The sequence below is a fragment of the Euleptes europaea genome, chromosome 20 (assembly GCF_029931775.1).
Source record: "Euleptes europaea isolate rEulEur1 chromosome 20, rEulEur1.hap1, whole genome shotgun sequence".
NCBI classification, from domain to species: Eukaryota; Metazoa; Chordata; class Lepidosauria; order Squamata; family Sphaerodactylidae; genus Euleptes; species Euleptes europaea.
The window spans coordinates 11,078,917-11,103,283 of NC_079331.1; the positions used below are offsets into that span (position 1 = coordinate 11,078,917).

The 24,367-nt window shown below is 47.2% G+C and overlaps 1 protein-coding gene across 1 annotated transcript; it reads left to right on the forward strand.

Moving 5' to 3' along the window:
- Nucleotides 1–3,691: 3,691 nt before the first annotated feature.
- On the forward strand, nt 3,692–10,339 carry BLOC1S6 (biogenesis of lysosomal organelles complex 1 subunit 6). The gene is made up of 5 exons (XM_056865796.1): nt 3,692–3,761; nt 6,884–7,028; nt 7,657–7,744; nt 8,565–8,651; nt 10,213–10,339. The coding sequence occupies exons 1-5, from the start codon at nt 3,692–3,694 to the stop codon at nt 10,330–10,332; spliced, it is 510 nt and encodes a 169-aa protein (XP_056721774.1). The 3' UTR covers nt 10,333–10,339.
- Nucleotides 10,340–24,367: the final 14,028 nt, after the last annotated feature.

Here is a 24,367-nt window from a genome sequence, read left to right on the forward strand (position 1 = left end):
AAAGCCATATGAAAACCAGAAAGAGACAAGAGAGAATGCTCTTGCTCCACTGAAGGTTTTCTTTATGACGACAGGGATAGCTGTCTTTCCCCCCCAAGAAAGCTAAAAGCAGCTTTGAAGCAAATTTGAAGAAGAGTTGGTTTTTATATGCTGACTTTCTCTACCACTTAAGGGAGACTAAAACCAGCTTACAATCACCTTCCCTTCCCCTCCCCACAATAGACACCTTGTGAGGTGGGTGAGGTTGAGAGAATGTGACTTGCCCAAGGTCACCCAGCTGGCTTCATGTGGAGGAGTGGGGAAAGAAATCCAGTTCCCCAGGTTAGCCTCCGCCGCTCATGTGGAGGAGTGGGGAATCAAACCCAGTTCTCCAGATCAGAGTCCATCGCTCCAAACCACCACTCTTAACCACTACACCGCGTTGGAGGAAGATATTAGCCCTCCCCCAGCTCTCCAATCCAATTTCGTCCCCTTCACAGCTATTTTTACAAAACATCAAGAGACCCAGCAGATCTTCTGCATAAAGTGCAAATAATCAAACCCAACTATAGAGGGAAAGTTTGTGCTGATGTCGCTTCCTAGGAAAGATGCAAATCTATGCACACTTGCAAGATGCTATGCGTGTTGGAAATCAGCCCTACTGTAACCAATGAAGTTTACTTCTAAATCTGTATAGGATTGCAAGACTGCTTCTAAATCCCATGGAATGCAATGAAACTTCTGCATAAGCACGTGGCATGCTGAAAAGCCAAGAGCAGCTGCAGAAGAAAAATTATTTTGGAAAAGCTTAATTCATTTTAATCAAAGTTTAACATTCTAGATTCACTTCACTGCTCTTCCTGTTTTTGCTCGATGGACATGCAGACCATTCCTCCCCCAGAACAATTATTTCTTTACACTTTGAATGAACTGGTTACTGTGCGTCCTCCCGTTTTATCTTTTTAGTACAGGTCACTTATAAACCTTTTCAAGTTCTGCATTCCAAGGAGGCTACGAAATAGGATAACTCATTTTCTGTATGTGACAATCAGAACAGTGGCCTACACATTGTTGTGGGGATTAATGAAACTGATCCCACAGCCATTCAGATGTCTAGAGAGGTTGCTAGTGGTTTTATTTGGCTTTGTTTCAGGATGTGGCTGGTGACACGGTTCTCGGATCACTAACTCATTCTGAAGGAATAGAAGATTGCCGATGCCAACTTTACCGACAGTCACTGTAATTGTGCCTTTAAGGTAAGGTAAAGGTCCCCTGTGCAAGCACTGGGTCATTCCTGACCCATGGGGTGATGTCACATCCCGACGTTTACTAGGCAGACTTTGTTTACGAGGTGGTTTGCCAGTGCCTTCCCCAAACTGTGCCTTTAGGAGCAACTTAATATGCAAGGCTTTGCCACCCGTGATGCACTCAGGAAATTTCGGCTGTTGATTTCTGCAGCCAAAGCTGCTCTTAGAGGTACTGCAGCTGTCTAGGCTAGTTTTCCAGGTCAGCTGGCAACCTTAAAACAATTCATGGCAGATAAATGTACAGGCACATTGAGTTTAAAGATATTACGGCCAAGTAGAAAGCGACTTGATGGCAACTTAATACACAGAAAAGAGCCAGAGTCCAGTAGCACCTTAAAGACCAACGATGGGTAGCCATGTTAGTCCGTCAATAGCTGCAGAAAAGAGCCAGAGTCCAGTAGCACCTTAAAAAACTAACAAAATTTATGGCAGGGTAGAAGCTTCGGGCTGTGACTCACGAAAGCTCACACCCTGCCAGAAATTTTGTTAATCTTTAAGGTGCTACTGGACTCTGGCTCTTTTCCACTGCTACAGACAGACTAACACGGCTACCCGTCGTGATCTATCTACACAAAATAATGTGTGAGTAGAAAAGAGCAAGAATCCAAAAGCACCTTAAAGACTGACACGCTCACACCCTGCCAGAAATTTTGTTAGTCTTTAAGGGGAGGGGAGGGGCCATGGCTCAGTGGTATAACATCTGCTTGGCATGCAGAAGGTCCCGGGTTCAATCCCTGGCATCTCCAGTTAAAGGGACCAGGCAAGTAGGTGATGTGAAAGACCTCTGCCTGAGACCCTGGAGAGCCGCTGCCGGTCTGAGTAGACAATACTGACTTTGATGGACCCAGGGTCTGATTCAGTATAAGGCAGCTTCTTGTGTTCAAGTCTAGCTGTATTTTAGGGGAGGGGCCGTGGCTCAGTGGTAGAGCATCTATTTGGCATGCAAGAGGCCCCAGGTTCAATCCCCGGCATCTCCAGTTAAAGCACTGGTTCCCAACCGGGAGTCCGCGGCCCCTCAGGGGTCCACGAGAACTAAATTAAGGTCCGCGAAACAAAGTTATAAACCCATAATAAAATAATATTTTCCATTAAAAGTTCTCTATTATAAAAATATAGATATTCAAATATTATTCTAAGTTTAATGTTTAACTAACAGTTATGATTAAAGTTTATTTTCAAATTCTCGGAATTTTTATTTTGAACCTTGGGGTCCCTGCACCAAACAAAAAAATCCTAGAGGTCCCTGGTCCAAAAAAGGTTGGGAACCACTGAGTTAAAGGGACTAGGCAGGTAGGTGATGTGAAAGACCCCTGCCTGAGACCCTGGAGAGTCGCTGCCGGTCTGAGTAGACAATACTGACTTTGATGGACTGAGGGTCTGATTCAGTACAAGGCAGCTTCATGTGTGTTCATGTTAGGGTTGACAGGTCCCTCTTCACAACCAGCAGGTTTTTGGGGCGGAGCCCGAGGAGGGCAGGGTTTGGGGAGGGACTTCAATGCCATAGAGTCCAATGGCCAAAGCGGCCATTTTCTCCTGGTGAACTGATCTCTGTCGGCTGGAGATCAGTTGTAATATCAGATCTCCAGCTAGTACCTGGAGGTTGGCAACCCTACGTTCATGTGTTCAAGGGGTGCTACTGGACTCTTGCTCTTTCCAGCTCATGCACGTTTAATCCTCCCTCACGAATAGGCACATATTGACACGCATAGATATTTTGTACATTATTAAATACACATTCTATGTAAAAAAATTTACACAAACACACACCCTTTCTACAGGCACGTGACCGCCCATCTCTCCTTTCCCCCTTCAGTCCCAACTTCCCTCCTCCCCCCCCCCGCCCAACAGAAGCCCCTCAGGTTCGGTGGCCGAGACGGACGGACGGGGCGGCCAATCAGAGCCTCCGGAAGAGCGAGGGCCCCACCCCTTCTCCGCCTCGTCTCCCCCCCCCCCCCAATCAGCGGCCTCAAAAGCTCGGAAGTCCCAACTTCCCTTTCCCCCCTCCCAACAGAAGCCCTTCAGGTTCGGTGGCCGGGACGGACGGACGGGGCGGCCAATCAGAGCCTCCGGAAGAGCGAGGGCCCCACCCCTTCTCCGCCAAGTACCTTGGTTTCAAAAGCTCGGAAGTCCCAACTTCCCTTCCCCCCCTCCCAACAGAAGCCCTTCAGGTTCGGCGGCCGAGACGGACGAACGGGGCGGCCAATCAGAGCCTCCGGAAGAGCGAGTGCCCCACCCCTTCTCGGCCTCGTCCCCCCCAATGAGCGGCCTCAAAAGCCCGGAAGTCCGCGGCCGGCTCTACCGGAAGGCCTGCTGCGCTCCCGTCCCGAGGCCTAGTTTCCTCCTCGCTGGAAGGGATCCCGGGGCCTGCGGGGGGCTTCCCCTCTGGGTGGGCCCGCCCGCCCGCGATGAGCCTGGGCGGGCCGCTCGACGCCGAGGCGGGAGCGGCAGCCGGAGCCGCCGGCGACCTGACTCTGGGTACGTGTGAGTGGTCCGCGACACGCGACAGGGCCTGCTGGAATGGTGGAGGTCTGGGTTGTTGTTTTTTAACCCGTTTACCGGGTGGGTGGTTAATGGGGTGGCCAACCTCCAGGTAGTACCAGAGGAAAAAGGCTCTGTGCTGTGTAGTATAGAAAAGACAAAAAAACAGCACAAATTTTAAATGCAATTAAATATATTAAGTGCAGAAGGTGTACGGTGAAAACACACACAACAAACAACACCCAGGGTACAAAGGATCAAAAGGATTCAATTAGATAAGGTAAGTACTAAATGTTACTGCTTAACAATAATTTAACAATTTCTTTTGCAGAATCCAGGCTTCCAGGTAAGTGCAATTGTCCAAAGGTTTAGAAGACATATGAACAACTAGAACAGCTGGAGAGAAGATGAAGATGGACGTGTTGTCTAGATCATTATTCACGTTTCGCCAAAGCTTCATCAGCTGATCAATTTCTCAATAAAAATTCTATACAATATATGGCCACAATAGGTACAATTCCAACTGCCCACAGGCTTGTCGGTGAATCAATGTAAAAGCGCATGGGTCACCCATGCTTCTCTCCAGCTGTTCTAGTTGTTCATATGTCTTCTAAACCTTTGGACAATTGCACTTACCTGGAAGCCTGAATTCTGCAAAAGAAATTGTTAAATTATTGTTAAGCAGTAACATTTAGTACTTACCTTATCTAATTGAATCCTTTTGATCCTTTGTACCCTGTGTATTGTTTGTTGTGTGTGTTTTCACCGTACACCTTCTGCACTTAATATATTTAATTTCATTTAAAATTTGTGCTGTTTTTTGTCTTTTCTAATCTCCAGGTAGTAGCAGGAGATCTCCTGCTAATAACAACTAATCTCCAGCCGATAGAAATCATTTCCCTTGGAGAAAAATGGCCGCTTTGGCCATTGGACTCTATGGCATTGAAGCCCCTCCCCAAACCCCACCCTCCTCAGGCTCCGCCCCAAAAACCTCCCGTTGGTGGCAAAGAGGGACCTGGCCACCCTTATCCAGGCACTAGCTGGAGATCTCCTGCTGTTACAACTGATCTCCAGCCAATTGAGATCAGTACAACTGGAGAAAGGGGCCGCTTTGGCCATTGGACTCTATGGCATTGAGGTCCCTCCCCTAACCCCGCCTTCCTTAGGCTCCGCCCCAAAGACCTGGCGAAGAGGGACCTGGCAACCCTAATGCTTAATAAGGGCGCTTTCACACATGCTGAATAATGCACTTTCAGTCTGGTTTCAATGCGCTTTAATGATCATTTGCAAGTGGACTTTGCTGTTTCATACGGTAAAATCCAGCTGCAAAGTGGATGGAAAGTGTATTATTCAGCATGTGTGAAAAGCGCCCTAAATTGCACTCGCCGTGTGCAAATCCGTTGCAACAAAAACAGACGGGCGTATGTAGGGGTGTCTGATCTGAAGCCCGCATGGAAATATTCACATTGTGGATTGGCGTCCCCGTTCCTTCAAATCTTTAAAAAACAAAACTGTCTAGTGGCCCTTTAAATATTACCAAAATGCACATTTAAGCAGGCGAGGCTCTCCCACCGCTTTTGGATCCCACGCTTAGAAAACCATCAATGTACAGAGCAACCCTATGCAGGGTTACGCCTCTAAGCACACAGATTTCAATGGGCTTAGACTGGAGCAACTGTGCATAGGGTTGCGCTGATAATCTGTTCAGGCTCCCAACTGCTGAAATCTGCGTGCGTGGTTGAAGGAGGTAGTTCCCAAACTTTTTGGTATGGTGACCAGTAAGTCCTGGCTTACTTTGTATGGTGACCCATCCAGGGCTGGCCCAAGGGTGGTTGTGTTTTTTTGGTGCCTTAGGCAAATTAGGCAAAGTCCTATGAGGAAAGGTTGAAGGAGCTGGGTATGCTTAGCCTGGAGAGGAGAAGACTGAGAGGTGATATGATAACAATCTTCAAGTACTTGAAGGGCTGTCATTATAGAGGAGGGTGCCGAGTTGTTTTCTGTTGCCCCAGAAGGTCGGACCAGAACCAACGGGTTGGCATTAAATCAAAAGAGTTTCCGCCTAGATGTTAGGAAGTATTTTCTAACAGCGGTTCCTCAGTGGAACAGGCTTCCTTGGGAGGTGGTGCACGCTCCTTCCCTGGAGGTTTTTAAGCAGAGGCTAGATGGCCATCTGTCAGTAATGCTGATTCTATGACCTTAGGCAGATTGTGGGGGGCGGCATCTTGGCCATCTTCTGGGCATGGAGTAGAGGTCACGGGGTGTGTGGGGGAGGTAGTTGTGAATGTCCTGCATTGTGCAGGGGGCTGGATTAGATGACCCTGTTGGTCCCTTCCAACTCTGATTTATTCCAGCATTCCATTTTCTATAGTACCCAACCAGATGTTTTGCAAAACCAACAAACCTCACACAAAGGGTACAGCTGTCCTCAATATAAATCCCAAGCAAGTGGGAGTTCATCTCTGGACAAGAGAGCCGCCCTTAAGGAGGGCTGGCTTGCAACCCGCTTTCAGAAGTGTCGTGACTCACTGTAGGGTCCTGACCCACAGATTGGGAAACACTGGTTTAAGGTACAGCGGTAAGGCCAATTAAAAGCTGGCTAACTTAGAGAGAGGATGGAGCCATGGGGAGCGGTTGTACAGCAGATGGAAATTTTAACAGGTGCAAGATTCGAGTCCAGTAGCATCATCTTGAAGACCAACATGATTTCCAGAGTATAAGATTTTGATCGTCACACTTCCCCTCTTGAAAGCTTATAACCTGGAAATTTTGTTGATTTTTAAGGTGCTAATGGACTCAAACCCCCAGATGTACCTGTCTGTTTTCTCTCCTGTACAAATATTGAAGGTAGAAAACCATTGGCTGCTATTATCTGGTCACTGTAGTCAGCAGAAAGAGATTTCCAGCTTATTACAGTAGTGAGAAAATATTTGGGAAGGGAGTACGCAGTGAATTCAGTTCACATGTTACGTTGTTATGGAAAAAGAAATTTGGTAGACAAAACAGTGTTTTTGTAAAGTCTTTGCAAATTAATTGAATTCTAGCAATTATTTTGTTGTAGTTCTTGAAAGCATTCATTGGCAAAAATTTGACAGTTTTTCGAAACTTGGTATTTGTTGCAGATTCAAACAATCATTCTCCCGATGAAGGATTGATTGAAGACTTTGCAATTGTAGATGAAAAAGCTGTGGAACATCTAGCTGAAGGGCTGATTTCTCACTACTTACCTGATCTACAGCGATCCAAGCTGGCTTTAAAGGAGCTTACGTACGTAAATGAAAAAGCTTCATATGTAGTTATATTTATCTTCATTTATTTACTTATGGTATTTATAGTCCTCCTTTGTTATTGAAGCTCAAAATGGATTACACGTTGTAAATCAATGCACTCAATAGGCTGAGACATCTAATAGTCCGTGTAATAGGACTAGGTTTACAGAAACAAGGTGTAAATATTAAGCAATCCATGTCAAACAATGCAGAAAATGGTATTACGTAAGTAGAAATACAGTGCAGTGAGAGAAAGCCTTTATTCTGACAAAGAGAAAATAATATTTGTTTTCAGATGCCAATGATCATATATCTTACATAATGGCACTGTACGCCCTGGCAGCAAAGAAAATAAGGGCCAAGCCTGTCTCTTTGAGAGCAGTTATGTAAAACTGATTTTGTCTGCGGTTGTAGTCTGTATTCTATCAAAATTATTTTAAGGTTGTTTATACTATTGTAATTCCACTTGTACAGCTTGATTTTTATTATGCACATGTATGTTTTAATGTGTCTTGTTGATGGTGTCTTGTAATGGCCCAAGGCCCTATACAAATAAATTCATTCATTCTAGTGTCTCTTATCACTTGACTTTGAATTGCATCTAAACAATTGCCTCCTTCTTTTAGACAGAACCAAGAAGTACTACTAGAAACCCTACAGCAAGAAATCTCAAAGTTTAAAGAATGTAATTCTGTCCTCGACATCAACATGCTGGTAAGTGTGTGTTGTCAGATGTTAAAAATGGGGCGGGGTGGTGTTGAATCCTACCGTTTTTTTCTGCTTGTGCGAGAGGAGAGGCCATCTGACCCACTTTCCCCATCTTGCCACAGCCCTATACCACATGGGTTTTTGTCTGTGTGGGTCCCCATCATAACCATTTTTTGGGTCAAAATGAATAGCTCCCCTCTCTTGTGCCAGAGGAAAAGCTGGTAGGATCCAATCCTGTGTTCTGAGCTTCTAATTTATGCAAAAATGCTACAAACACCGTCTTGCCTTTGGAGAAGATCTGCACTAAATGAGAAGGCATAAGCACAAGACGAGCAGGATTCCATTACAGAGGAAACAGATTTCTGCCCCTTCCATTTCCTGTTTATTTCTATTTCAAGTTTAACTCACACTGCTGTCCTGTGCCTGCCTGATTTAACAGTAAGCCCCATTAAACACTCTGGTACTCACTTGAAAGTAACTTTGCAGAAGTGGATCGGCAAGTGAGATTTGTGTACCCTTAACAGCTCAATCCAATGCAGAACTAGCTGTATTTCAGATTGCTGGAACCGACTTTGCATAAGATCAGGGCTGTGAGATATTTGACTCGGGATAAAACGAGTTTCCAGATTAAAATAATGGGATTTCTGGTACTATAGCTGCTGTAATATTTTTGCAGTTACTTATATTCTGATTGCATACACGGATCCATGTAGTAGTAGTGAGTTTGCTTACTCTTTAAGAAAGTGTATGCACGGGAGGGATCGTTGCCTTGCGTTAATTTCAGCACTTTAACGCAGCCTTTGGGTCTGTGATTTTTATTTTTAAGTTTTCAGAAGCAAAGTACTACCACAACAAGCTGGTGAACGTTAGGAAAGAGATGATGATGCTCCACGACAAAACATCGAAGTTGAAAGTGAGTGTGTTTCCTTTGGGCTGTCAAGAAAGGTGGGGAAGCATGTGTTTTGAGTTTTTGAAATCTTGCAGTCTTGGGTTTACTTCTGAGTAAATATGCATAGGATCAGGTTGCACATCTTTACTTAAGGAGACGGTCTCTGGGCACTTCCACACTGCTACCTTACCCCCCATTTTTCTCTCGTCCTTCTCTGTGTGAGGTAGGAGTCAGCCCTTAAAAGGAATGGATTGCAAAAATCCCAGCTTAGCCTGCAGAGGCAAAGCAGCCCCTTGTAGCTAATTTGTTGCTAGAAGATGAAGTCTGCAAAGGAAGTTCAGGTTTGGAGAGGCAGTGCCACATAAGGAGGGAGGTGACTTTTAATGCTTAATAGTGTTTCAAACAAGAAGAAGAGTTGGTTTTTATATGCCGACTTTCTCTACCACTTAAGCAAGAATCAAACCGGTTTACAATCACCTTCCCTCCCCCTCCCTACAACAGACACCCTGTGAGGTAGGTGGGGCTGAGAGAGCTCTAGGAGAGCTGTGACTACCCCAAGGTCACCCAGCTGGCTTCCTGTGTAGGAGTAGGGAAACCAACTCGATTCACCAGATTAGCGTCCGCCGCTCATGTGGAGGAGTGGGGAATCAAACCCGGTTCTCCCGATTAGAATCCACTGCTCCAAACCACCGCTCCAAACCACTGCACAACAGGCAGCTACAACTCTGCATTGCATCAAGAGACAACTTGGGAGCAAAAGTGGTTTTAAAAAATGTGGACAAGCCCTCTGAAAAGCAGGGTAGGAAAGCAATTAAAAATGAAATAGGATTTCTGGTATGCTTTTTCTAACCCGTAGCTGTGAAGAGGTCAAAATGTTTCAAAAATAGCAGCTGAAACAGCCTTTGTTTCTTATGAATTAAGACAATTATCTGTGGATAATACCTAAGAATAACATTTCTTGTTTCCTGTACAAGCTTTAAGATGTGTGCAAAATTAGTGAGTTTTCATATAACTTGACAGATGGACCAAAGAATACGGGGTTTAAATGGCGACACAGAAATGGTTTGAGTGTTCTTTCATTTTTTTCAGCAGAATGCAAATTCTAAATTGAGGCATTGAATGGAATTTCCCCTTTATTAGATCAACATCTGTTTTGTTTAACTATTTATATGCTGCCTTCCCGGCATTCAACGTAGTTTTACAATACAGCTCATCAACACAGTGAACATGACAGAAATCATATCAACCACATAACAAACAACGAACACATGGTAAACCATCATGTTACAGCCACCATATTCATGAAGCGCCAGATGAAATAGGAACTTCATACAGTAATGGCAGAGGGTGATGCCTTCCACACATCTTCAGGGAGATGGTTCCCAAAAGAGGGGGCTGCCACCGAGCAGTCCCTGTTTTTGCCGACACTGTTTGAAACTGGCAGATCTATAAATGCCATATTTGAGGGGAGGGGGAAAGCAGGAATTCTGAGCATAACCACCAAACATCATGGCTTCTCTGCCGTCACATATAATTTTGCAGCTTCTGGGAAGTAAAACGCTCGTGTGGCTTTTCTCTCTTTCAGAAAAGGGCTCTCAGGCTCCAGCAAAAGAGGCAGAAGGAAGAGCTCGAACGAGAGCAACAACGGGAGAAAGAGCTTGAGCGAGAGAAACAGTTAACAGCCAAGCCAGCCAAAAGAACATGAAAGCCGAACATGCATAGGCTTGTCGAACTAATTAGAACATTTTCTGGACTCGCCGGGGAGCCCCGTTGCCCCTCCTGACCCTGAAGTTCAAACTTGCCAAGAAGCCTATTTGTACGTCATTAATATTTCCAGGTTGCTCTTTCTAAGAAAAGAGCTAGGAACAGTGATGCTTCAGCAGTTCAAGATGGCTTTTTTTTTTTTTGCTGACACTATGCAGCCCAACGTCACTATGTCAAGTGTCTTTCTTTTGTCTGCTAATTTTTCCTGAGAGGGGGGTCGGGGAGAAATGGAATGCAAGATCTCGCGTGGTCTAGGACGGCTTCCTGTCCAGAGTGAACGGTGGATTGTATTTTCTTGGAAGTTGAGCTCTACCTCATTGACCTGCTGTTCTCTAGGGGGGGTTCGTTTCATCCACATCCGACTTCTTTGGGTGTCTCGTCACTGATCCTGCCCTTGCCCTGTTAACAGTAGAACAGTGGCTGGCTATGCATGAAGTCTTCATGTTAGCCTTCTGTTCTTATCTTATATGAATCCGTTCCAGACTGGCAAAAGTGTTCTGGTCCACATCTACCGAGTTTCCAGACGTTTATCAGAAGCCAAGTACTGTCACCGCAAGTTAGTGTCACTATAACTTGAAGGTCTGTAACTGAAGGCTTTTTTGTTGGCACTTGCAATGTGGTCAGCTGGGGTAAGAAATCGGGGATTTCTGTGCAAACACCATCAAAATGGGCCAGCCTGCAGCACCGTGCCTGGTGTCGTTCACTTCCTGTGGCAAACACTTGAAGTGTGGATATCGATCTAGAAGCTCTTGAGTTCGTGCATGGGAGGCTCCCACGTGCAACCTCCCAAGTGCATAAAGGTGTGCGTGTATCCTTGCTTTGTGTATTTGCTGCAGGAAACCATGGTGCACATACAGGCAGCGGAGTTTACCACAAAGCCAGAAGGTTGCTTGAGGGATTGTACCCAACAGGTATTTCTAGCCTTCGCGGAAATATTCATGACCCAAGTGATATTAGAACCGCTGGTTAATGGTCCATTTTTGCAGCCAGGACACTCTGTAAACATGCACAGAAACATAAGAGGGAGTTGTTCAGATCGCACTGATCCGTCCGAGAACTTGGGGAGAAAGATCTGTTGGCTCCATGTTGTTGTTGTTTTTGTTGCTTTGCTGTATTTAAAATGCTTTTCTGTCTAATCATCCACTCAAATTAGGAAAGCAGCCAAATGACATTCTCATATGAAGTCCAGTCCATTTTAGTTACAGTGGTGGGTGGGGCAGGGATTTTCAGTAATTGAAAGATGGTACTATAGACGTATTAACAAATTCTCTTTCCTTTTTACAAGGAGAAAAATGGGATTGGGGGTACTTTTGAACGAACAAAAACGTAGGGGAGAGCAAGATGGGGGCTTTTCCCACCCCAAGGCCTTCTATTTGACTTATTTTTTTTAAATGAATGGAATTAGAAAATGGGGGAGCTCTAGTGTCCCCCGCTACATCAGCAGGAGGCCGAGAGAGATTTCTGAGACCGTTCCTACTTGAAGGTATATTAGCTGGCTTGGGATTCTGGGTCCGTACTGCAGTAAGGGTTAGGCTGCAAAGCTCGCTGTTCAGATGAATTCTGCTTATTCTGCTAATGACGCTTACAGCTGAACACCCAACCCGCTAAAAATAAAGATTATAAACCTACGGTTGCGTAAGTGTTCTGATATTATTGACCTCTGTGCAAATTTAAGTGAGCACAAGTTTGCTTTATTTGGAATGCCGCTTTTACGAGGACCTTCGATCACATATCTCCCTCCTTTTAACATACAAATCTAATGCCTCTGTGTCTTGACATAATGCCTTTTCTGCTAAGCGATAGGGATCCCAAGGCTACATTGTCAGTGGCAAGATTTGTTTCAGTCCTTATATCCCTCAAACACTAGATATATGCTGCTCAAGGTCAATGGATCAAGGAGCTTCTAAGGGATGAAAGGAAAGTTTGCCTTATTCTTGGTCAGATGCCTCCATTTTTCCTCTCCCGGGTTTGGGTACCTCCCAGCGTGGTGTAGTGGTTAAGAGCGATGGTTTGGAGTGGTGGATTCTGATCTGGAGAACCGGGTTTGATTCCCCACTCCTACGCACAAAGCCAGCTGGTGACCTTGGGCCAGTCACAGTCTCTCAGCCCCACCTACCTCACAGGGTGTCTGTTGTGGGGAGGGGAAGGGCAGGTGATTGTAAGCCAGTTTGAGTCTCCCTTCAGTGGTAGAGAAAGTCGGCATATAAAAACGAACTCTTCTTCGGAATCCCTCCATGGGTTATAGGCCCTTCCCTCCAAGCACAGGCCAACCAGAAGACCAGCACTGCAGCCAACCGGCTGTTTTAGTTCTGCTTCAGGACTTCCGGTTTCCGGTGCTAGCTCGATGGTCGCTATCAGCTTGTGCTCCGTTAAGGAGTTTATTTTCTGGTTTTTTTCCCCCTAGTTCTGCTTCAGCAAGCCAGCCCGGGCATCGGGTAGATGCTGGGACTGCAATAGGGAGGTGGTTATTGTGGCCAGGCCAGCGTTGGGCAGCCCTGGGCTTTGGCCTGAAAGAGACCCCGTGCCTGTAAGAACGGGGAAAGCCCTCTTAGCTTGAGTCTAGGATGAATTTGGCTGAAGTCCAGAAAGACAAGCAGCCTAAGATTGATTAAGGAGGGAGCCGACTGCCTGCACGCCCTGGACTAACAGTAAATTTGGGAAGGCTTTAGAATCATAGAGTTGGAAGGGACCACCAGGGTCATCTAGTTCAACCCCCTGCACGATGCAGGGCATTCAGAACTACCTCCCCCGCACACACACCCAATGATCCCTACATGCCCAGAAGATGGCCAAGATGCCCTCCCTCTCAAGATCTGCCTAAGGTCACACAATCAGCATTGTTGACAGATGGCCATCTAACCTCTTAAAAACCTCCATGGCAGGAGAGCTCACCACCTACCAAGGAAGCCTGTTCCACCTAGGAACAGCTCTAGCTGTTAGAAAATCCTAATGTCTAGGCGGAAACTTTTGATTTAATGCCAACCCGTTGGTTCTGGTCTGACCTTCTGGGGCAACAGAAAACAACTCGGCACCCTCCTCTATGTGACAGCCCTTCAAGTACTTGAAGATGGTTATCATATCCCCTCTCAGTCTTCTCTCCAGGCTAAACATACCCAGCTCCTTTAACCTTTCCTTATAGGACTTGGTCTCCAGACCCTTCACTATCTTTGTTGCCCTCCTCTGGACACGTTCCAGCTTGTCTACATCCTTAGTTTTACTTTACTTTTACCATAAAGGAGGCAAGGAGCTGAGTTTGGTGAGGCGCTTTCCCTTTTGCCCTAATGGACAGTGGCCCCTGCTTGGCCCAATATGAATTTATAGAAAAGCACCCTAACAGTATGGCACCTTGGGATGGTTGGGCACCCAAGGCATGTGCCCAGTATAAGGCAGCTTCATGTGTGTTCATGTTTAGAAATGATTGTTTGAGGACTGTGTGTGTGTGTTAAGTGCCGTCAAGTCGCTTCTGACTCATGGCGACCCTATGTATGAAAGTCCTCCAAAATGTCCTATCTTTGACAGCCTTGCTCAGATCTTTCAAATTGAAGGCTGTGGCTTCCTTTATTGAGTCAATCCATCTCTTGTTGGGTCTTCCTCTTTTCCTGCTGCCCTCAACTTTTCCTATCATGTCGGTCTTTTCCAGTGACTCTTGTCGTCTCATAACGTGACCAAAATATGACAGCCTCAGTTTAGTCATTGAGGACTAGATAATACTTTTAGAATGTCTGGTCAGCTGTGTTCTTCCTTTGTGTTATAAATACCTCATTGTTCTCGAAACAGGATGGCTTTGTTTCTCCACGGCAGAATAGCATAATTTTTTTACTTCCAGTGGTTTCTTTAATTCAGTGCTTGGGGTAGTATGCCGTGTTTCTAGAAACAGGTTTTAGTGGTGTGTATGCCTTGACCTGGATGGCCCAGGCTAGCCTGATCTCGTCAGATCTCAGAAGCTAAGCAGGGTCAGCCCTGGTTAGTATTTGGATGGGAGACCACCAGGGAACAGCAGGGTTGCTGTGCAGAGGAAGGCACTGGCAAGCCACCTCTGTTAGTCTCTTGCCATGAAAACCCCAAAAGGGGTCGCCATAAGTTGGCTGCAACTTGACGGCACTTTACACGCACACAATGAACATGAATTTATTCCTGACAAGTGTTTGTTGATGATTATCACCTTGACCCACAATAATTCTGGCTGGTTTTAATCTGTAAGTTATGTGTTTCCTTGTGCAAAACTAAAAAAGGCCTCAAGTATTCTAGCCAATGGTATTCTGATAATTAGCTATAAGTGAACGTATTTTCCAGCTATAAAACTCCTGTCGTATGGCCTCTCTAATCATGTGCTGTCTCTCGGTGAGATGCAATGAAACGACTCATTAGGGAAAGTTATTTACGTGTCAGCTATTAACAGTAAGTGAGCCCCATGGCACAGAGGCGTAAGCTGCAGTACTGCAGTCCAAGCTCTGCTCACGACCTGAGTTCGATCCCGACGGAAGTCGGTTTCAGGTAGCCGGCTCAAGGTTGACTCAGCCTTCCGTCCTTCTGAGGTCGGTAAAATGAATACCCAGCCTGCTGGGGGTAAAGTGTAGACGACTGGGGAAGGCACTGGCAAACCACCCCGTAAAACACAGTCTGGCTAGTAAATGTTGTGATGTGACATCACCCCATGGGTCAGAAACGACCCGTTGGTTGCACCTTTGCCCTTTTTGTTAACAGTAAGCTGTATCTTGGCTCTTGGCATCAAGACTGAATTTGTGTACGGGGTGAGTTTTTGTGTGGTCCCTTCGTTGCCCAGCCAGTTGGTTCCTTGCGTTGGTTGTTTTTCCCTTTTTTTTGGCAGCTTCCCAGAAATATTTGATACCTTGAGTTAGAGGCAGCGTGGTGTAGTGGTTAAGAGCGGTGGACTCTAATCTGAAGAATTGGGTTTGATTCCCCACTCCTACACATGAGCAGTGGGCGCTAATCTGGTGACCCGGGTTGGTTTCCCCACTCCTACACATAAGGCCACCTGGGTGACCTTGGGCTAGTCACAAGCCTCAGAGCTCTCTCAGCCCCACCTACCTGTTGTGGGGAGGGGAAAGGAAGGTGATTGTAAGCCGGTTTAATTCTTCCTTAAAAGGAAGAATGAAATAAAAACCAACTCTTCATCTAAATTAAGTGAAATACACCTGGAGTGGAAGCGCTTTGCTGTAGTGTACCTGGTTGTATTGTGTTCCTGCACAAGAATGTGTATGTTGCGCAGAGGTGGGCGTTGTTATGGCCTCGGGAATGCACATGTTCTTTTTTTCGTAGCCATGTTTCTCCGTAGAATCCTGAGTTCCTCTCTTTAAAATGAAACAACAGCTTAATAGGTCTGTCCATAGTTCAGTTGGGAGAGCCAGTGTGGTGTAGTGGTTAAGGTGTTGGTCTAGGACTTGGGAAACCCAGGTTCGAATCCCTACTTGCGTCATGGAAGAGAGCCTGTGTGGTGTAGTGGTTAAGAGCAGTGGTTTGGAGCGGTGGAGTCTAATCTGGAGAACCGGGTTGGATTTCCCATTCCTCTACACGAGCGGTGGAAGCTAATCTGGTGGACTGGATTTGTTTCCCCACTCCTACACATGAAACCAGCTGGGTGACCTTGGGCTAGCCACAGCTCTCTCAGCCCTACCTACCTCACAGGGTGCCTGTTGTGGGGAGGGGAAGGGAAGGCGATTGTAAGCTGGTTTGAGTCTCCCTTAACTGGTAGAGAAAGTTGGCATATAAAAACCAACTCTTCTTCTTCTTGCTGGGTGACCTGGGGCCAGTCACACACTCTCAGCCCTGACCCTGGCTAGTATTTGGATGGGAGACCTCCAAGGAATACCAGGGTCATGACAAGGAAGCAGGCAGTGGAAAACCACCTCTGAACATCTCTTGCCTTGAAAACCTTACAGGGCCGCCATAAGTCAGCTGTGACTTGACAACAACCACAAAAAACAAAGCAAAAAACAAAGTTCACTTATACAAAGCTTGAAAACACCAGTGATGCGAATCAAAGGATCGGATAAAAAAGGAACTCCAGGTCCATAAATTTGCTTTTCAATCGATTCAGCTTTGAAGGTAAGAATATGACTTTTTTAAAAGCCAATTTGTCACTTGGAGTTCTTGGAGTCACGCGCATGGCACAGTTCTTCTCTGTTCCCATGAAAAGGCCTCTGGCTCAGGGCAGGCGTGATTACGGTGGAGGTGCACCTGTTCCACTTATATCCTTGTTCTCTTCTGCGGAGTCCGGCCTCTGTCTCAGAAGCGCATCGCGTGGCTTGGCGGGAGAGTTGCCGTCAGGCCCCGACGTGTTATCAGTTCCCACCACATGCCTCCTCCTCCTATCTTTCCTCAGACAAACGTGAACTCGGATGGGGGAAACGTGCATCCAAAGAGCGGAGAATCCAAGGCAAAACCTCCCGTGGCCCAGCTGAGCCGGGGCTGTGAAAAGTTCACTGGGGCGTGGATCCCGTGGGTCCCTGCAGCGCCTCTGCTCTATGGCTCTGGGGCCACCTCCTGGCTGCAGGGATCCTTGCAGGTTTGGCCTTGGATTTCCCCCCATCCAAATTCTCAAAATTCAAAAATAAGCCCCCCACGCAGTGTTTTGAGAATCCAGACGGGGGGGGGGGGGGGGGAATGTGCATCTAGAGAGCGGCAAATCCAAGGCCGAACCTCCCATGCATAAAAAAGTCACTTGGCTCTCTAGAAATAGAAAAGAGCAAAAAGAGTCCAGTAGCACCTGAAAGACTAATGAAATTTCCGGCAGGGTGACACAGCAGCTCCCTTCTTCAGATACAGCTAGGCCCCCTCTTTAAACACCACCAAGATGAATGGATCACCCCCATATTGGCGAGAATTCCTGCCCCCCCCCCCATAACAAGAGTCCCCTTTTTGCTGATGGATAGAGATCCAAATGTTAACATTGGCGGCGGCCACATATCTGTCCATCATAGTTTCCTCTAAGAAAAAACTGCTCGGGACCTATGGGTCATAGGAGCAAAGAAGGAAAGGAAAGATACAGCTAGGGCATTTATGCACGGGAGGTTTTGCCTTGGGTTTGCCGCTCTCTAGATGCACATTTTCCCCATCCAAATTCTCCAAACTCAAGAATAACCCCCCCCCGCCCCCTGCAGAGTTTTGCGGATTTGGATGGGGAAAATGCGCATCTGGAGAGTGCCAAAGCCATAAATGGCCCTTGGGTTAGGGTTGCCTCCGGTCCTCTCGGCCAGACCGCGCTCCCCACCCCACCCCGAAGTTATTCCTTCGCCCTCCACGATGCGCGGGGCTGCCCGGCGGAATCGCCACTCTGCACCTGCTCAGAGGCGCGCTCGCAGCCTCCCTTCGAGTTCAGCCGCTCCCCCCGCTTGCAAAAGGTCACCCGGCGCCGCGTTTGTTTGCACCGGCGCCCCGGCCCCTCCCGGGCTCTTCCCTCCGCCGATAGGCAAAGAGCTCCGGTTGCGCAACAGGCGGGCAGGCGGGCGGGCGGGGAGCGGAGGACCCGGGCGAGCCGCGGGGCGAGACGGGCTCTTCCTTCCTCTCGTGGGGCCGGTGAGTAGCCTTCCTTGGAGGCTCCGCTGCTACCTTGTTGCTTGGCGGGTCGCCTGCGCGCCGATCAGCTGCGCCAGGCGGAAATTCGACAGGGGAAGCTTTTTTTTTTTTTTGCCCGGGCCTGCGCGCTGATCAGCTGCGCCAGGCGGCAGTTCAGCAGGGGAAGCTTTTTTTCTGCCCGGGCCTGCGGCTGATCAGCTGCGCCAGGTGGCAATTCGGCAGGGGAAGCTTTTTTTCTGCCCGGGCCTGCGCGCTGATCAGCTGCGCCAGGCGGCAATTCGGCAGGGGAAGCTTTTTTTCTGCCCGGGCCTGCGCGCTGATCAGCTGCGCCAGGCGGCAATTCGGCAGGGGAACTTTTTTTTTTTTTTTTTTTTGCCCGGGCCTGCGCGCTGATTAGCTGCGCCAGGTGGCGATTCAGCAGGGGAAACTTTTTGCTCGGGCCTGCCCGCTGATCAGCTGCGCCAGGCAGAAATTCGGCAGGGGAAGCTTCTTTTTTTTGCCCGGGCCTGTGCGCTGATCAGCTGCGCCAGGCGGCAATTCGGCAGGGGAAGCTTCTGATCGTGCTGCCTGTCGGAGCTCCTGCAGAAGCTTCAGTGTTCAGGGAGGCTGGTGGGGTGGGGGGCGTGGTGAACCTATTAGAAAGGGCTTTAATGTGAGCCGCGATTTGGCCCCAGAACCGGTTGTCAGTGCCAAGACTTTATGCATGGAAGGTTTTGCCTTGGATTTGCTGCTCTCTAGATGCACATTTCCCCCCCATCTGAGTTCTCAGAACTCAAAAAATAACCACCACCCCCATGCAGAGTTTTGAGAATTTGGCTGGGGAAAAATGTGCATCTAAACAGCGGCAAACCCAAGGCAAAACCTCCCGTGCATAAATGGCCAAGTTGTTTCTTGGTACGGAATAAAGAAGGGAGTGCCTCTGAGGTGTGCAGATAGCAACCACAAACCGCTGGAGAGGTTGAAGGAGCTGGGTATGTTTAGCCTGAAGAGGAGAAGACGGAGAGGGGAGATGAGAACCATCTTCAAGTACCTGAAGGGCTGTCATATGGAGGAGGGTGCCGAGTTGTTTTCTGTTGCCCCAGAAAGTCGGACCAGAACCAACGGGTTGAAATAAAAATCAAAAGAGTTTCTGTCTAGACATTAGGAAGAATTTCCTAACAGTTAGAGCACTTCCTCAGTGGAACAAGCTTCCTCTGGAGGTGGTGAGCTCTCCTTCCCTGGAGGTTTTTAAGAAGAGGCTAGATGGCCATCTGTCAGCAATTCTGATTCTATGACCTTAGGCAGATGATGGGAGGGGGGCATCTTGGCCATCTTCTGGGCACTGGGTGTGTGTGGGGTAATTGTGAGTTTCCTGCATCATGCAGGGGGTTGGACTAGATGACCCTGGTGATCCCTTCCAACTCTATGATTCTATTCACAATGCTCCAAATTGTTCTCCCATTAGCCAAGCAGCCCGATCCCTTTGCATGCTTGCGTGGACCCGAGTTCAGCAGATTTCAGCAGAGTTTGCTTCCAAATTAAGGAAGGTCGTGACTTTGAAAGCCTGGGCGTGGTAAGGAAGTTAAAAAACCCTAAATTTTAGGGCCTAAAACAATGGTTTGTGGCGGCGCTAACACTGATATCAGCTCTTGTGAAAGAGGCAGGCAGAATTTTGGAGGGCGGCTTCAGTCCCAAGAACTTGTTTAAAAGAACAGAGGGTTGCGCCAGGGCATCCAACTTTCTCTTTTTCCCCTGGTCGTTGCTGGTATTCATGTTTAATTGTACATTTTTTTTAAAAAATGTGGCCAATAAGAAGAGGTCAGAGGAAGGGGGGGGGGAAGAGGTTAGAAAATGCACAGGGAAGAACAGAACATCAGAAGGAGGAACGGAAAAGCGGTCAACCAAAGGAGGGGTGTGGCCAGGAAGTGTGGAAAGAAAGAAGTTCATGTTTGATTCAAGGGCAAAGGGGTTTTTTGTTTGTTCTGCTTGGCATTCTTGTCACTAACTCCTTATTAGCCCTCTTCCCTGTTTGTGTGTTTAATGGTTTCCGATATTTATTTATTTATTTGAAATGCTCTTTTAATGTTTTAACGTTTCCTGCCTCGGTGACTTTGAATTGGGTGGAAAGGTGGCATAGAAATGTTTGTTACAAAGGCATCCCAAAGTTGAGGAGCCCCGTGGCGCAGAGTGGTAAGCTGCAGCACTGCAGTCCAAGCTCTGCTCACGACCTGAGTTCGATCCCGACGGAAGTCGGTTTCAGGTCGCCGGCTCAAGGTTGACTCAGCCTTCCCTCCTTCCGAGGTCTGTAAAATGAGCACCCAGCTTGCTGGGGGTAAAGGGAAGACGACTGGGGAAGGCACTGGCAAACCACACCGTAAACAACTTCTGCCTAGTAAACGTCGGGATGTGACGTCACCCCATGGGTCAGGAATGGCCTGGTGCTTGCACAGGGGACCTTTACCTTTTTATCACAAAGTTACTTTTCTGCGTGAGGCTGTCATAGATAGATCACGATGGGTAGCCATCTTGCTCTGTCTGAAGCAGTAGAAAAGAACACGAGTCCAGAGTCCAGACTTTGATGGACCAAGGGTCTGATTCAGTAGAAGGGAGCTTCATGAAGATAGGCCATGGCTCAGGAGGTAGAGCATCTACTTGGCAAGCAGAAGGTCCCAGGTTCAATCCCCAGCATCTCCAGTTAAAGGGACCAGGCAAGCAGGTGATGTGAAAGACCCCTGCCTGAGACCCTGGAGAGCCACTGCCGGTCTGAGTAGACAATACTGACTTTGATGGACCAAGGGTCTGATTCAGTAGAAGGCAGCTTCATGAAGATAGGCCATGGCTCAGGGGGTAGAGCATCTACTTGGCAAGCAGAAGGTCCCAGGTTCAATCCCCAGCATCTCCAGTTAAAGGGACCAGGCAAGCAGGTGATGTGAAAGACCCCTGCCTGAGACCCTGGAGAGCCGCTGCCGGTCTGAGTAGACAATACTGACTTTGATGGACCAAGGGTCTGATTCAGTAGAAGGCAGCTTCGTGTGTTCATGACATCTTGGAGGAGAACTCCATAGCATCTGTTTCCACAATGCAGCTGGTTTCCTGCACGCTGACCTCTGCTGCAAATTCATGCAACTGCAGAAGGAAACAACACACCCACACTAAACCAGATTAGAACAGAACAGGCTTGCCTGTGTACACCGTACTAGCGCAAACAATCTGGATGGCTGCGTCAGGATCAAAAGGACAGTTCTGTTAGCCCAGGTTTTCAGATCAGAGGTCTCTAAAAGGCCAATCTGCATCCTCCCTCTCGGAGGTAATGATAGTAAGCTCCTTTGAGCAGAGGACCTCATTTTCATGTGACACTGTAAAAATCAGATACTCTTCTAGCTTCATCCCCCCCCCGATATTAGATGTTTTCTGTGCCTTTAACAGCAATTTGACACACAGCAAAATTAAGGGAAATTTCCTGGCACTGACATAATAGTTGGGGAAAGCTTTTATTTATTTAATTTATGGGTCTAGGCCTTGCTGCTTTAAAGCCACAATGAACACATGAAGTTGCCTTATACCGAATCCAAGTCAGTATAGTCTACTCAGACCGGCAGCGGCTCTCCAGGGTCTCAGGCGGAGGTCTTTCACATCACCTGCTTGCCTAGTCCCTTGAACTGGAGATGCCGGGGATTGAACCTGGGACCTTCTGCATGCCAAGCAAACGCTCTACCACTGAGCCACAGGGCCAGAATGAAAGCAGGCAACCGTACTCCAAAATCTTGAGTAGGGTGGTGATAAAACTGCTTGCCTTGCTGGGTTGTTGTAAGAATTAACAAGATCACGGGTATGAAATGCTTTGAAATAACATGGAAGAACTAAGAATGAAATGGGTGAAGTGTTCCCCATCACTTTCTCTATACGCTGGGGTGAAATTAATTTCCTTTCAAGGCAACCTCGCAAATAAAAGTCCACTGAAGTTACTAGTCCACAAGGTTTAGTTACAGCCTTGCTGCGAACAGTCCCAGAAAGCACACGGACATCTTTTCTTAAGCTCTTTATAAAGCTGTGTGCTGTCACATCTTCTCTTTGCGCTATACTTGTTGCAGATCAGAGGGGTGTTAAACAAGCTTTTACCTTCTTTGTGGCCAGAAGTGAACAAAGGCTACAATCCTGTGCCCACTTATCTGGGAGTAAGTTCCATTGACTTCTTTGAGGCTTGTTTCCAGTTTGGGCTGTATGTTGCGCCAAGAGAATGTTATTTGCTTTAACACAAACACAGATGCTGCTTTTCGTACGCTTGCAAAAGAGCTGACTCCTGGCTGCCCTCCTCGCGGCCATAATTCTTTGACACTAAACATATCATAGCTGTGTATGGGAGAAGAATGCTACACAAGAGGCTGGGGTTTCCGGGATGTCACAGCCTAGTTAACTGTCCATCTCCATGATGATATTTATTACACATTATACCGTATGCCACGAAGGAGCTAGATTCTTGTGCAAGGATGTGTCTCGGGCAACCGAGATCACGTTAGTTCGTGCCATAGCGTTCCCTATTACCATGTACGGGTATGAAAGCTAGACAATGAAGAAAGCTGACGGGAAGACAGTAGATTCCTTCAAAATGGTGGTGTTGGAGGAGAGTTTTACAGATACCGTGGGCCGCCAAGAAGAAAAAAACAGTGGGTTCTAGATCAAATCAAGCCTGAACTCTCACTAGAAGCTAAAATGACTAAACTGACGCTATCGTATTTTGGTTACATTATGAGAAGACAAGAGTTACTGGAAAAGACAATAACGTTAGGAAAAGTTGAAGGCACCAGGAAAAGAGGAAAGACCCAACATGAGTTGGATTGACTCTACAAAGGAAGCCATGACCCTCAGTTTGCAAGAATTGAGCGAGGCTGTCGGTAGGACATTTTGGAGGTCATTAGTTCATAGGGTTGCCATGAGTCGAAAGCGACTTGATGCCACTTAACACACATGCACCGTATCTACAGCATTTAGTCAGTGGACTCCTTGGTACATATCCTTTTGCACTGTCCTTATGTATACCAACTTAGGCTAAAACGGATTATACCATGTTTTAACAAATGGTCCACATCTTCTCGAGCAACCTGGGAGCAAAAGGTTCAGTTCCTCTTAGAGGACTCTGACCCTCAGCGTACTTATTTATTGTTCGTTTTTTGGAGGCTGCAGAGAAGAGACAAAGGGAGGTGTTTTTAGAGATGGGTCTTATTTATGGTTTTATTGTTCAAGACCGCGGTCTAAGAACAGGAAGAGAGAAAGAAAAGGAAGGAAAGAAAGAAGAAAAGGGAAAGACCATATCTAGAGCGTAGGTTCTTCATAGTGGGGACGGGCTGTAGCTTAATGGTAGTGCGCATGCTTAGATGGTTCCTGGTTCAATCCCTGGTATCTCTGGTTAAAGGATTCTGGGGAGCCACTTTCAATCAGAGTAGACTATGTTTCAGTGGACAGATTCATATGATTGCCAGCTTGGTGTAGTGGTTTGGAGCAGTGGTTTGGAGCAGTGGACTGATCTGGAGAACCAGGTTTGACTCCCCACTCCTCCATATGAGCGGCGGAGGCTAATCTGGTGAACTGGATTGGTTTCCCCACTCCTACACAGGAAGCCAGCTGGGTGACCTTGGGCAAGTTACAGCTCTGATAGAGCTCTCTCAGCTCCACCTACCTCACAGGGTGTCTGTTGTGGGGAGGGGAAGGGAAGGTGATTGTCAGCCAGTTAGAGTCTCCCTTCAGTGGTAGAGAAAGTCGGCATATAAAAACCAACTCTTCTTCTTCTTGCTCCAAGCTGGGCAAAGCTGCCACCTGTTGGATTCCTTTTGAAAAACAGCCACGCAAAATACGTCCACAGAAGTTGCTAGTCCATGAGATGTGGCTGGCACTGGACCGTGGGGGGGGGGGCGCTTGTGGGCGCATTGTGTTCAACGTCAAATGTGGTTGGAGCACCTGTTCCTTGCAGATGATGGGGCGAAGACCCTCGACCTACAACTGCTTTGGAGTCTGCCAAATAGCAGCACCGTGGCCTGCAATGGATTGTGCTCTTGATACTGTTTGCTTTGCACTACGCTGGCAGCTCGAAGGAAATTGTAGTTTAATAATTAAGCCATAGCCTTATAAATGAATTAAAAAAACTGGCGCAATCATCTTTTCGTCAGGCACAGGGTCGTTAACAGGGGAGTGCTATCTATAAGATACAAATGTCAATCTGCAGAGTTTGATGCCATGTTCCAACTTTGTGCTACCGCTGAAAAAAGGAAGGGTGTGACTTTTACTGCTTGTGACTATATAGGAGTGTTTTACACACAGATGATAGTGCTAACTGGCTTTTGTGAAGATAAATGTGGGAAAGGGGGAAAGGTGTATTCTACTCTTGAGCTCCTGGAGGAAGGGAGCAATAAAAATGTGGTGAACTCTCCCATGCGTTACGGAGGTAGAATGGCGCACTGACAGTCAGC

Excerpts from the sequence above, each read along its gene's own strand:
- BLOC1S6 (XM_056865796.1), top strand. The coding sequence starts at position 3,692 with ATGAGCCTGGGCGGGCCGCTCGACGCCGAGGCGGGAGCGGCAGCCGGA. Across the intron at positions 7,745-8,564 it reads TCCTCGACATCAACATGCTG|TTTTCAGAAGCAAAGTACTA; the intron begins GTAAGTGTGTGT and ends TTTATTTTTAAG. Across the intron at positions 8,652-10,212 it reads ACAAAACATCGAAGTTGAAA|AAAAGGGCTCTCAGGCTCCA; the intron begins GTGAGTGTGTTT and ends TCTCTCTTTCAG.